The sequence below is a fragment of the Ursus arctos genome, unplaced genomic scaffold (genome assembly GCF_023065955.2).
Source record: "Ursus arctos isolate Adak ecotype North America unplaced genomic scaffold, UrsArc2.0 scaffold_2, whole genome shotgun sequence".
In the NCBI taxonomy this organism is placed as follows: Eukaryota; Metazoa; Chordata; class Mammalia; order Carnivora; family Ursidae; genus Ursus; species Ursus arctos.
Window position 1 is genome coordinate 63,440,690 of NW_026622874.1, and position 12,482 is coordinate 63,453,171.

Below are 12,482 nucleotides of genomic sequence, written 5' to 3' on the forward strand. Positions count from 1 at the left end.
GAGCCGCGGAGCCCCCAGCTCTCCAGGCTCCTCTGGCCTGCCTGCCATCGGGGCGTCCCTGGGTTCAGACTGCCGACATCGGCCGGTGAAGGTACTGGCCCACATGGTGCTTGGCCTCCGCTATGTCGATGCAGAGACTCACCAGCCTCTCCAAAGTAGACTGCCGACCCTGCATTTCCTTAGCTGAGTCCCTGACTCCTCCAAAGCGACCAGACACCTGTGCCCAGCAGGAAGACGCAGAAGAGCTGGGGGCCTGGAATGGCAGAGCCCGAGCCCCTCCCGTCCACCCTGCCCGCGCCCCTTCCGCGGGGCCTGTGCGGTTGGATTACAGTCCCAGTCTTCCCACTGCCTGCCTCGGAGACCAGTGGCTGCATGTGCACCCTGGCGCGTTCCGTGTCCTCCAGGGAACACAGGCAGAGCACAAGCAAAGAAGCAGGCCTGAGAAGGCAGGAGAGCCGCAAAGGCCGAGGGACATGAAGAGACTCAGAGTCCAAACATTCCATGTAGTTCTGGAACAAAGTTTTCAGGCAACCTCAAGGGGGAAAGTACAGCAATAATAGATTTTGTTAATGACCCAAGATCTGCCCCGGGGAGGCCAGCCCACCACGCGGAGCAGAGCTGCTGCGGCTGGGGAAGAAGCAGGAAGGGGGCTAGGTGGAGGAAGCCATGGTCTCCTCCTCTCTGGGCTTGGCCTTACTGATGGGGTCCCTTGGAAGCATCAGCTCCTGGATCATGGTGTACGTGGGACATTGCGGGGAGAAGCAGTTTTTCTGAAGGAGGGAAAAGAAGGTGACAGATGAGAAAGGGATAAGGATCAGTCCTCTGGGAGGAGACCGTTTCCCGGGACAGGGTGGGTGAGGGTCGGGGGACAAGGAGAAAAGGCACGGTGGAGGTAGCTGTGGGAAAAGCATGAGGGAGCCCCCCAGACCTGCTTGAGGGCAGGGGACTTACCGCCAGCGACAGGTGCAGCAGCCCCACGGGGCCCCTGGCCGTGCTCCTGGACTTGGAGAACTGGGCCTGGTGCTGCACTGTGGCCAAGAAGCTCTCCAGCCCCACCTCGGTGATGCGGTTTCCTGGTGGGGGAGCAGCCCAGGTGGCCCCCTGCCCCTGCCCCTCATTCCTCTGACTCTCCCTCTGGCCTTCCTGCCTCTGCCCTCCCACCTGCGTCTCTCTCCCCACACTAACTGCCAGACTGCGGGCCTGGCCTGCTCTCACCGCAAGCCCGGGGCGGGACAGCTTCCACCCTCACGATGCCCAGCTGTGGCACAACCATGTTGTGCTCCTTGGAGTTGGGGCTGCCCCCCGCCGCGCCTAGGGGCTGCATGGGGCCCAGGAGTCCTCCGGGGAGGATGACAGGGGCGCTCAGCAAACATACGCATGAGGTTGAGGTGCAAAAGGACCTTGTTCCCGGGCATGAACACTTTCCCCTCTCGGTGTTCCACAGGCTCCAGGAGAGGGTTAACCATCTCTGAAGTCTCAGCAACCAGCTGCTAAAGTAGGGCCACCGCAGCTCAGCCCAGGGGCGCGCGCCCCGCAGCCCTGCCCTCTGTCCTCAGGACAGAGGACAGAGACCAGCCTACACCCCCAGAAGCAACCCTGGATAGTGAGCTGGGAGCCAGGATGGCGCAACCCCCACGCGCACACACAGGGAAGCCGGAGTTCCCCCCACGCGCGCGCACGCAGGGAAGCCGGAGTCCCCCCGCCACGCGCACACGCAGGGAAGCCGGAGTCACCCCCCACGCGCACACGCAGGGAAGCCGGAGTTCCCCCCATGCGCGCGCACGCAGGGAAGCTGGATTCTCCCCACACACGCACACAGAAGCTAGAGTCCCCCCGCACACGCACACACAGAAGCTCGACTCTGTAGGGTCCAGAGGAGGCCCGCAGCCCAGATCAGTGTCCGGGAGCAGGTGCCTGTGCGCCGGGGGCCTGGGGCCGACAGGGGCAGGGCCTGCGCTCCTTGCTACAGAGGAGGAGGGGGAGGAGACAGGCCATCGGTCAGGCAGAGAAAAGGGCCAGAGCAAAAGCGGGAAGCAGTGCTGGCCACTGGTCTGCAAGCAGCCACAGCAATGAGGGCAGCGGGGACGCCCACGGACCAGCGCACGGACGAGCCCGCAGACCGGCCAGAGGCGGGGCGAGGTCAGGAAGGGCAGGGGCAAAGCAAACCCCTGGGGGGACGCCTGGCTAGCTCTGCTGCAAGAGCAGAGCCAGCCACGTTTGATCTCAGGGTCGTGAGCTGAGCCCCACACTGGGCATAGAGATGACTTAATAAAAAATTTTTTTAAAGGCAGCCCAGGCCGTCTCCACCTGACCTTCTCTTTGGTAGGATCTTGTCTTGGTGGCAGAGAAGACTCCCAAGAGGAGAGGCCCCTCCCTGCCTAGGGCGGAGGTCTCCTGAAGGAGACAGAAGGTGAGGACACGGGGTGGGGGGGCAACTGAGGGCTGGAGCGGGTGGGCGCTGTGGAGTCAGCAGTCGGGAAAGCTCTGGAGCGAGCCGCAAGCCGGTCTGAGGTGAAAGGGGAAAGGAAGGCTCCAGTAGCAAAAGAGAGAGGGTCTCCAGGGGCTGCGCACCAGTAGGGCGGCACCGGGACTGTAAAGACGCCCCGCCTTCCGGGGGGGCTGCTGACAGGTGCGAGGAGGATGGGGGAGCGCACCAGCGGATGAGACCTGGGGAAGTGACTAGCGGCCCCGCGGTCGCAGGGACAGTTGAGACATCAGGGAAAGCCTGAAGGGAAAGGAGAGCACTGAGCTCCTACCCTCCCCCCAGCGAGCTCCGCGGGGATGGGGGGGACACTCGTGGACGCAGGATGCAAATGGAAGCCAGAGAGACCCTCCAGGACGGGCTGGAGACACACGCTGCAGGGAAGGCACGGCTGCCCACCCCGCCGCCCGCGCCCACCCCGCTCCCCAGCCTACCTCGGACTCCATCAGGAAGCTGCGCTTCTCTTTGTTCCCGGTCTTGGGCCCCTTTCCTTTGCTCGGCTTCTGCTCGGGGATGGTGACCTCTGGAGCATGGAAAAGGATCCAGAATGCACCGCACAGACGTGCCATACCGCCCTGGGGCCCCAGAGGGAACAGGCTGGGCAAGGAGGGACGCCCCTCAAACCTTGGGATCGGGAGCAATGGGAACAGAACTAGGTGGGTGGGTCTCTTTCCTCAGGGCAGTGCCACGTGGGTCCAGGCGGGGGACCAGGGGTGCACCGTGCCCGGGGCAGGATGGGGGGCTCGCCAGCAGAAGGAAACACGGCCCAGAGAGGGACGGCAGCAGGAGGACGGCCCCCCACGTCCAGCCCACTGCTCTTCCTTCTCCCGCGGCAAGGAGGTCGCACAGAAGGGCAACAGCACTTACTCCCCTTGCCTGCCTTGGCGGGGTCTTCTTTCTTGGGGGTTCCCTGTGTGGGTGACTGCCCAGACCCTGACTTCTCCTCTTTCTTCACCGGGTCCTGTGGGGCACGCAGGGAGAGAAAGGAAAGACCTGCTCCCCGGGGACCAGAGCCGTGGGGGAAGCCAAAACTTTGGCCTCCAGGCCTGCCCCAGGGCCTTCCAAGGCCACCTCCCTCCCCCTGCCTGAGCTCCACAGAGGCGTCCTCCCCTGCCCAGCCTGGCTCCCAGCGTACCTACCCCTGATTTCTCCTTTTTCTTGCCCAGGCCTTTCGGGGTCTTCGTTGTCGACGTCTTGTCTGGCTTTTCGGCCAGTGCGGCACTGCTGACCCCCATCAGGGGGTTCTTGTCGCGCTCTGCTTTGGAGTCCCCGTGTCGGGAGGAGGAAGGCTGTGCTCGCAAAGAGGAGGGGATGGAAGAAGCAGCCAGCACCCCTTCCTCAAGGAGTGGTGAGGGGGGCCTCATGCCTGGCTGGACGGACAGCACCCCCACCCCATCTCCCTGCCTAAACGCCGACATTGCTGTTGGGGACGCCTCTGGGGGGACGCGCTGGGGTGGGGGCTCAGACTCTCACACTGGGAGGGAAACAGTAGGAGACTTTCACTGCTCCAGGTGCATCGCGTGAATTCACGGCGTCAGTCCTCTCTGGCCCCACGAAGCAGCCACTCCACGGGTGAGCAGACAGCCCGAGCTCTGGACTCTAACTCTGCCCTTCCCCTTGCCCCACACACTGCTGCCCAAAGACATGCTCGGCTGGGCCGTCGCAGCGCAGACGCCTGCTAGGCCTGCACGGCGGGGGGGGGGGGGGGGGCGCGTGCCGAAGACGGGCCGACAACCGAAGGGCCCAGGGAGAGGCCGGCTTAGGAAAGGCGGGAGGGCCGCAGGGCTCACCAATCGTGAGCGCTCCTGAGACCCCTTCTCCAGCAGGAGGCGGCGGCGCTCGACCACCTCGGTGTGCGTCAGCTCAAAGGGGCGCAGGACCTGGGGCGAGTGGCCCAGTCAGATGCCAGCCAGGGATCCCGACCCCCTCCCCACCAGCTCACCCACCTCGGCCAGCTTCAGGGCGCCCTGGTCCTGGATGCGGTTGTGCGCCAGCGACAGCCAGAGCAGGGCGCGGTTCAGCCGGAGGCCCTGGGGGGGGGGGGCGAGTGTAAGCCCGGGGCCAGCCACCCCGCTCCTGGGTCCCCACCAGACACGCACATCTGCGATGTAGCCAGCACCCGCGTCCCCAATGTGGTTGAAGCCCAGGTTGAGGGAGACCAGGGTCCGATTGCAGCTGTGCAGCGTGGACAGAGCCTGGCCCAGCAGCTGTGCCCCGTTGTCATCGATGTCGTTGTTCCGTAGGGACAAGTGGGAGATCCTGCGCGTGGGGGGAGAGCAGCCTCGCTGGGAACATGGGGTCCGGTCTCACCTCTCCCAAGGGCCTGACCGCTGACGGTGGAGGGGCAGGAATTGAGGATCCCTGGACAGGTGGTGGAGGGCAAGGAAGGGTGCTAGGGCTGACCTGGACAGGGAACAGGCCCAGAGAAAGGGGGCGAGAAAAAGCAGTCTCACGTGCTGTCCAGCGTCATGAGCTTGTGATAGGACTGCTCGGGCAGCGGGTTGCCCTCCAGAGACACCTTCCTGAGGATGGGGAAGGTCAGAACCAGGAGGCACCGCTGAGGCCCCAGGAGGGAAGGGGTGAGCGAGGAGGTGTGGGTCTCTGGGGTGCAGCTTGGAAACAGAATCAAAGGATGGCCTTCCAACGGAGGAAATTTTATGGGACAGAAGTGTGGCCGTGGCAACGTGGTCACTCCCCAGTGATAGTGGCCTGTGGTGAGGTGGCCTCTGGAACGATTCCTGTGACCACCACTTCCTGCCCCGGAGGGTGCCTGGACCTGGTGCCTCACTTCTGACGGAATGGGATATGGCCAAAGGGGTGAGGTGTCACTTTTAAGTTCAAGTTCCAAAAAGCCTGTGGCCTCCACGTTAGCGGCTCCGTGGCACGCGCTGGGCTGTCCACCTGCAGGGGGCGCTGCAGCCGGCCGGGGGCCACGCCGGAGCCCGGAGACAGATCCTGCAGCCCAGCCAGGTGACAGCAGCCCCAGCCAACAGCTCCCCCCAGCTCAGCTGCTCCTGGATTTATCTCACACCCGGAGATAATAAGTGGTGGTTCTTTTAAGCCACTACATTGAGAGCAGATGTGTGAGGCGGGAGTATGGGACTGTCGCAGGCCACCCCACAAGCAGTGGCTCCTCCCACGGTGGGGGTGAGAGTAGAGGACGTTTTCCAAGTCACAACAAAAATTGAACTAATGGCTAGAAATTTCTCCACTTGAAAATATTCTCCCACAATTTAGTATCAATGCTCAGCTTTTCGGGTTGGCTCGGCTTTCACCTAAACCTGATTACATTCATTTTAAATTATTTGATTATGTCGATCTGACTTATTTTTGTATCTTAAAATGAATGCTGCAGTTTTGTTTCTGCCAGCTAATTTGTTTCTAATTCCCACAATGGACACAAGTTATGCGTCCTGGTGTTCTCTAGGGAGAGTGTTGAGGGCCTCCAGCTGCAGAAGACACCATCCCCGCCCTGGAGAAGTGTCTGTCCTACCCACGGGGGAAGGTGGGCAAGCCATTGTGAGGCACTGGGGGTCTGTTCTGTGAAGCAGGGTAAGTCAAGGCTGCTGGGGGAGCCTTGGGAAGGAGCGGCCAAACCAGCTTTGCAAACCGCAGCTGTAGCTACACCCCCTCTCACCTCGCTCTGCCCCCTCCTCTTCCTCCTTCACTGTTCAGCTCAGCACCACCTCCTCCAGGCAGCCCTCCTGTCTCCCTGTCCTACACCAATGAAATGGGGTGGCCCTCCTTCTATGCCCGCACTCCCCGCTGCCACGGTGCCCATGCAGTCCTGCAGTGTCTGTCCTAAATCCTTCTCCCTCCCTCAAGGGACTGCCTGATCCCGGCGGATAAGAGCCAGCCCTCAGTCCAGCAGTAGGTCCCAGGCAGCGGGCCCAAGGGAAAACCTCCAGGGAGAAAGTGAATGGTGGTGGAACTGGGCGACAGCGAGGAGGGACGGGGCCCAGAGGTCAGGCTCTCTGGATGTGCAGCAGTCAGGTGGGCAGGAAAGGGACCCACTTCTTCTGGTCAGATTGGAGCTTCAAAAACCAGCACATCCCGGGGCAGGGATGCCACTGTCCTCCCCAAACTGCCCACCCCGCCAGGCCCTCGCTACTCGCCCACCCCAGCCTGACCTGAGCGTGGATGCGCAGAGAGGCAGGAGCGCGATGAAGGTGGTCAGGGTCTTGTCGGTCAGCCCCACCTTCCACAAGCTGGCCTCGGGGTACAGAAACAGCTGGAGCCTCACCTGCCCGCCCCCGCGGCCGGTCCAGCCACACCCTCCCTCATGCCCCCACTCCCACCCGCCCCTCCCCGCCCCCGCGGCCGGTTCAGCCACACCCTCCCTCATGCCCCTCCTCCCACCCGCTTGGTCTCCCAAGCAGCCAGAGGCCCCGGCGCCCCCTCGGCCTTCCGCCCTCCCCGCCCTCCCCGCCCCTGTGTCCCCTCACTTGATGGCCTGCAGCTGGCTGAGCGGAGGCAGACATTTAGAGAAGATACCCAAGATCCGCTCCTCGACCTTCCAACCTGTGGAAGGAGGAGGAGGAAGGCGCCTCAGGCCCGGAGCCCGGGGACCGGGGGCGGGGGGGGGGGGGCAACGGGAGGGCGGGGCTCACCGCGGATGTAGATTTCCTTCACAGACTTGTCTTCGGGCTCCAGCTCCACCTGGATGGTGGGCCGGAAGAACACGTACTTGCTCTCCACACTGTTGAGGCTACAAGACCCTGACAGGCGCTGATCATCTACAAGGCAGGGGTGCGAGGAGACGGGGGGAGGAGGGAGGAAGCGGCGCCACTGGCCTGGCGGCGGCCGGAGGGCAGTACCACTCAAGTAGGGTGGGGGGCGGCAGCCTGGGGTGCTGCTTCTTGGGCCAGGCCGGGGTCGGCTGGGGTTTGGGAAGGAAGGCGGGAGACTCACCCACCTTCACCCCCGCCACTTTGAACCCTCCCGTCACCGCCGCACACACTGCCCTGCGCCCCCGCCGTTCGGCCTGCCTTGCAACGGGAGGCTGGGTTGCACCAGGAGACCCTGGCAGGCACCCCCGGGGCTCCTCTGGCACTCACCTAGGGTGGGTTTTTCCGACATCGAGGCCGAGGGGACGAAGGTCGGGTGCGGGCGAGGCCGGGGGACAACTTTGGGGAAGTCCGTGTAGCCCGAGCGCGTGCAGAGCTCCGCGAAATCCGTCTCGAGGACCCCGGTGCACTGGTACTCCTCTGCGGGGCGGCGGGAGGGTACGGCGGCTGTGCCCCGAGGCTGCCACCGGGGGGCAGCAGAGAGCAGCGGGCGCCCTGCGGGGTCCCCCGCCCGCGGGGACCAAGCAGGCACCGCGTCCCCAGGCTCACCCGCCCGGGGCTTTGGGTCCCGGGACAGCTGGGGCCCCTCCTCCAAGGAGGACGTCCTTACAGCCTTTTTTTTTTTTTTAAAGATTTTATTTATTTATTTATTTGACAGAGATAGAGACAGCCAGCGAGAGAGGGAACACAAGCAGAGGGAGTGGGGGAGGAAGAAGCAGGCTCATAGCGGAGGAGCCTGATGTGGGGCTCGAACCCAGAACGCTGGGATCCCGCCCTGAGCTGAAGGCAGACGCTTAACCGCTGTGCCACCCAGGCGCCCCCCTTACAGCCTTTTTTTAAACGTAAGATACGTTGTAAAGACCCGCAGCTGAGAACGCTTGAGAGCAAAGAGCGGGAAATCCAGACCCCGGAGGAAGGGGGCCGGAGGGCGCGGGGTGCACACAACCCCAGGCGCCTGACCTCTGTGCGGGCGCCTCCAGCCAGCCCCCGGTCAAGGCCGCTTCCCCTCCGCGGCCCGGCCCCCCGGGGGTGCCGCCACCTCCCACAGTGTCCCCCGCCCAGCCTCCTCCCGTGCCCCTGATTCGCTGGGACGGCCCGGGGTCCCTGGGGGAGAGAAGCCCAGGCTTGCTGTGAGCAAAGGCAGGAACCCAGGAGGACCTGTCCAGTCCCAGCCCGCCGGCACCCCACCCGGACACGGAGCTCCCGCAGAGCATCTGGCTTTTATTTACTCAGCAAACGCGAATACAGCACTTACTCCTGCCCTGCACTGCTCTAAATGCTTTAGAAATGTCAGTTCATTCAAGAGTTACATTAATTCAGACAGACGCCCACCACATCCCATCCTGAGGACTATGCAGACCGGAGTGTCTGAGTCCCCAGAGACCCCTAATTTTTCTGCTCCCCCACAGGCATCCCAGGAAGAAGTGGTTCCTGGAGGGGCGCCTGGGTAGCGCAGTCGTTAAGGGCGTGATCCTGGTGTTCCAGGATCGAGTCCCACATCAGGCTTCTCTGCTGGGAGCCTGCTTCTTCCTCTCCCACTCCCCTGCTGTGTTCCCTCTCTCGCTGGCTGGCTGTCACATAAATAAATAAAATCTTGAAAAGAAAAGAAAAGAAAAGAAAAGAAAAGAAAAGAAAAGAAAAGAAAAGAAAAGAGGTTCCTGGAGACCGAAGGGGTGTCCCTGGGGGTGGGAGAATCTGGAGGCAGAAGGGTTGGCCTGGCACCAGCCTGCTCTTCCAAGGGCCAGGCAGCCTGGAGCCCCCACAGCACTGCCCCCCCCCCCGGCCCGCCCGGGGCCGCCAGGACTGCAGGCTGAGCCCCGGATGACTACAGATAACAGCAGGGAGCCTGCCCGGAGGTGGTAGATGGTCTGGGAGCACAGGGGCTCTGCGTTCGTGGGGACGAGACAAGACAGGTTGGAGGGTTCTCCTGGCAAAGGAGCGAGAGGCACGTTCCTTGAGCGCCCAGCCATCAGGGGGAGCATGACACACAAGACACTTTAGTTCCCTGGACAGGGCGGCTGAGAGCAGGCTTAGAGCCCCGGGTAACCCCCCTGCACAGCTGTCTCCAGCACACTGCCTGCCTGCCAGGGCGGTTCCCCTGCTGGGGGAGCCCTCAACCCTTCCGGCTTCACTCACACCAGCTTTCTCTACAACAGACCCTCTCAAACTTGAACAACACCAGGAGAACCAGCCAAAACAGTTTCCTCCCCGCTCCCTCCGCAGGGACCCTGATTCCACGGGCTCGGTGGAGTCAGGAACATGCGTTTCTAACAAGCTCATGCGTGATGCCAAAGCTACTGGTCCAAGGGCAGCACCATGAGAGCCGCCACTGCTCTAGAAACGCGCTGCCTGGCAGAACTTCTTGGGACGACAGAAATGCTGTGCTGTAGCTAGCAGTGACCTAGGGGACAGCGCCACTCCGAAGGAGCCTTGCCCCTGCTCCCTACCTCGCACCTCCCTCCTGCCTGTCACTACTGACCTTGCCTTTGCACTTCTTGAGAAACAGAAGCCGGCAGATGGGATTTCCTCTAAATCTGTAAACCTTCCTGCCGCTGCCATCACCCTCTACCCTGAGCCCTGCACATCATGCCGCCCTGCCTGCCACGTTGCCCTTCCCGGCGTCCCTGGGCGGTCGTCTCCCCCATTCTCTCCCACCTGGGCCCAGGCCCACCAGACTTCCCCCCAGCTGCCCCTCCCCTAACAGCTCTAGGCTGGGTCCTGGGTGCTCTGCTCTTCTCTGGTTACACCCCCTCCTGCCCCAGGGGAATCTCTTTTCTTCCCAGGCCTTAAATACACCTGGACATCAGCAGCTCCCAAAGTGACATCTCCAGCCCTGCCCTCTCTTGAGTGCTCCAGACCCAAGTGTGTCCAGCTGTCCAGCTGACATCCTGCGTCTGAGGTCTTCTCTCACACGCCCTTCCTCCAGGCGTTCCTGTCTGTGTGAATGGCACCTCAGCCCACCTACCAGAACCTGGGAATCTTGCTATGTCCTTCTCTTTCCACCCCAGCCAAGACCACCAATTCTTATTACTTCTACTTGGGAAGTATTTTTCCAGGAAGCCTGACCCATTCTCCCTCACTTCTCTATTCCAACTCCCGCCGTGCCCCATCTGGACTGTTGAAATGCTTCATACTCCACCTCCCAGCCTCATTCTCTCGCCTTCCATGCCATTGTCCATACAGACTGGTGTCTGGGGGCCGGCACCTGACTAAGGTCTGACAATCAGAGCCTCTTCCCAAGTCCGTTTCCCATGAGTCCAGGGACAGCAAGCCCCGTCCCTCTCAAAGCAGGTGGATTTGAATCCAGAAGCCTTCCAACAGGGGCCCCTGGCTGGCTCAGTTGATAGAGCATGCAGTTCTAGATCTCAGGGTCATGAGTTCCAACCCCATGTTGGGTGTGGAGCCTACTTTGGGGGAAAAAAAAAAAAGGCTTTCCAATAAATTCCCCTTCATGTACCATCTGTTGAGGTTGGGGCTCTGAGCCACAGGCTTACTTGTACTCTGCCCGTGGTTTTCTTTTCCCAGAAAATGTAAACGGACTGTGTGCGTATTGTTCTCTCTGTATCCAAAAAGTGTTGAATGAATGAGTGAATGAAACTCAAGTCACCTCCTGGTAGATTCCCTCCTCCACCCTCCTCCACCCCCCTCCACCGAGACCTCCTATCACTCCCTGGACCCTCTTCTCTCATGCATCTTATCACATTTTATCGCATTTTATCCACAGTGTGGATTCTCCAGGATCAAGTTCAATTCAAACAGCGGCCAGGCTGGTTCCAGGAGTGGGGCTGGGAGTGCTGCGATTTGTCTTCGGAGATGGAGTACAGTGCTGGCCTCAGGGGGTGCGACACGTGTGCTTGTGGAGGGACAAAGTTTACAAAACACTTTCCAACCGCCAACTGACTGCACCGCTCCTCACATCTCCCTACTACAGAGGACGGTGCCCAAGGCCACACTGCTTCATAACGGCTAGCAGAACACCTCGCCGTGTGCCAGGAGCTGGCTGAACACAGCGCTCCTTCTAAGCACCAGGGGTGCCACGATTCTCCCCCGGCTCCGCCTTCCACACGACTGGTGCAGCGCCGGGCACGACGACGGCGCCCACCCGCCCTGGCAGAGCCGAGCGCGCGGGGCCCCGCCGCCCGCCTACCAGGGTTCTTGGGCTCCTCCTCGCCCACCGGCTGCAGGACGGTTGCCGGTTTCTCCTTGGCCCCGCGATCCCCCTTCTTGGTCACTGAGCCAGACGACTTCTGGGTGCCGGGACGCGGGGCCCTGGGGGAGGCCCCGGGCGCACTCGCCTCACCCGACATGCCAGCGCGGTCCACCAGGCGAGGAGGCGAGACAGGACTCCGTGGGGCTCGCCCAGGGGACGGCCGAACCGGGGGTCTCTACTCCGCGGCCACCGCCCGCCCCGCCCGCAGTGGCGGGGCCTCCGCGTCCCTCTCCACGACAACCGTGCGGGGCGGGCTGGCCGGCGGGAGCAACCGCAGAGCGCGCGGGGCCACCCGGGGGCGCCGCAGAGCCACAGCCGGGGGCGGGGTCACAGCCGGGGGCGGGGCCGGAGCCGGGGCTGGGGTGCAGGAGCGCCCGAGAGCGCCGCAGAACCAGTCGGGGGCGGGGCCACAGCCGGGGGCGGGGGAGCTCGGGGGCGGAGCCACCGTCGGGGGCGGAGCCAAGGAGAGAGCACGAGGGAGGAGCGCGGGCAGGAGCCCTCCATATTCACCTGGGAAGCAGCGCCGTGGGAAGCCGGGAGCATGTTAGCGATCGCGGCAGTCGGAGGGATTTAGGCAGGGAGAGTCGGTGGGGGCAGATCCACTTTCCGGGGTGCGCCCTCCTGTCCTGTAAGGAGAGGGATCCTGATGGAAAAGGCGCTGGGTTTCTATTCTCCACCCATCTCGTTAGCCTCTGGGAGGCGTGGGCAGTTAGTGGATCCGGATTCAATGTCCTCGGGTAGTGTAGACCCTGTCGGTTCCACACCGATGGGCCCCCATTTGAGTAGCCCCTCTCCCGCCTGCCTTCCCGCCGCCAGCCTCCGAGAGCCTCCGCAGGGTTGTGCTCCCCACTGCACTCCCAGCACCTGCCGGCCTTCGAGCCTCGTGCTTCCGCCCTGTGGACAGGCCGCTCATCTGGGAAGCCGGGACATCGGGAAGCCGGGACATCCGCGGGCTGTGAGCGCAGAGCACGCAGTTCGCCCGCACCTGAGCACCTACTGGCAC

The 12,482-nt window shown here is 62.9% G+C and overlaps 1 protein-coding gene across 2 annotated transcripts; it reads right to left on the reverse strand.

The window, feature by feature from the left end:
• Positions 1 to 502: 502 nt before the first annotated feature.
• LRRC71 (leucine rich repeat containing 71) lies at positions 503 to 12,450 on the reverse strand. Of its 2 annotated transcripts, none has more exons than XM_057314915.1 (15): positions 11,990 to 12,450; positions 7,540 to 7,689; positions 7,093 to 7,218; positions 6,928 to 7,003; positions 6,613 to 6,690; positions 4,936 to 5,004; positions 4,582 to 4,741; positions 4,429 to 4,512; positions 4,273 to 4,362; positions 3,622 to 3,771; positions 3,350 to 3,443; positions 2,917 to 3,005; positions 1,376 to 1,490; positions 952 to 1,073; positions 503 to 770 (listed from the first exon to the last, which is right to left on the reverse strand). In XM_057314915.1, exons 2-15 carry the CDS (start codon positions 7,559 to 7,561, stop codon positions 651 to 653), a joined length of 1,395 nt encoding a protein of 464 aa, XP_057170898.1. In that variant the 5' UTR covers positions 7,562 to 7,689; positions 11,990 to 12,450; the 3' UTR covers positions 503 to 650. The 2 variants fall into 2 exon arrangements, with proteins under 2 accessions (XP_057170898.1, XP_026340880.3); XM_026485095.4 differs by lacking the exon at positions 11,990 to 12,450 and adding an exon at positions 11,417 to 11,701.
• Between the last annotated feature and the right edge of the window lie 32 nt (positions 12,451 to 12,482).

Bases quoted from the DNA above. Each gene is read 5' to 3' on its own strand.
- LRRC71 (XM_026485095.4), bottom strand. From the start codon at position 11,576: ATGTCGGGTGAGGCGAGTGCGCCCGGGGCCTCCCCCAGGGCCCCGCGT. The intron at 4,363-4,428 runs GTGGGTGAGCTG...CACTCGCCCCAG, and splicing joins GCGCCCTGAAGCTGGCCGAG to GTCCTGCGCCCCTTTGAGCT. The intron at 3,444-3,621 runs GTAGGTACGCTG...CGTGCCCCACAG, and splicing joins AGAAAAAGGAGAAATCAGGG to GACCCGGTGAAGAAAGAGGA.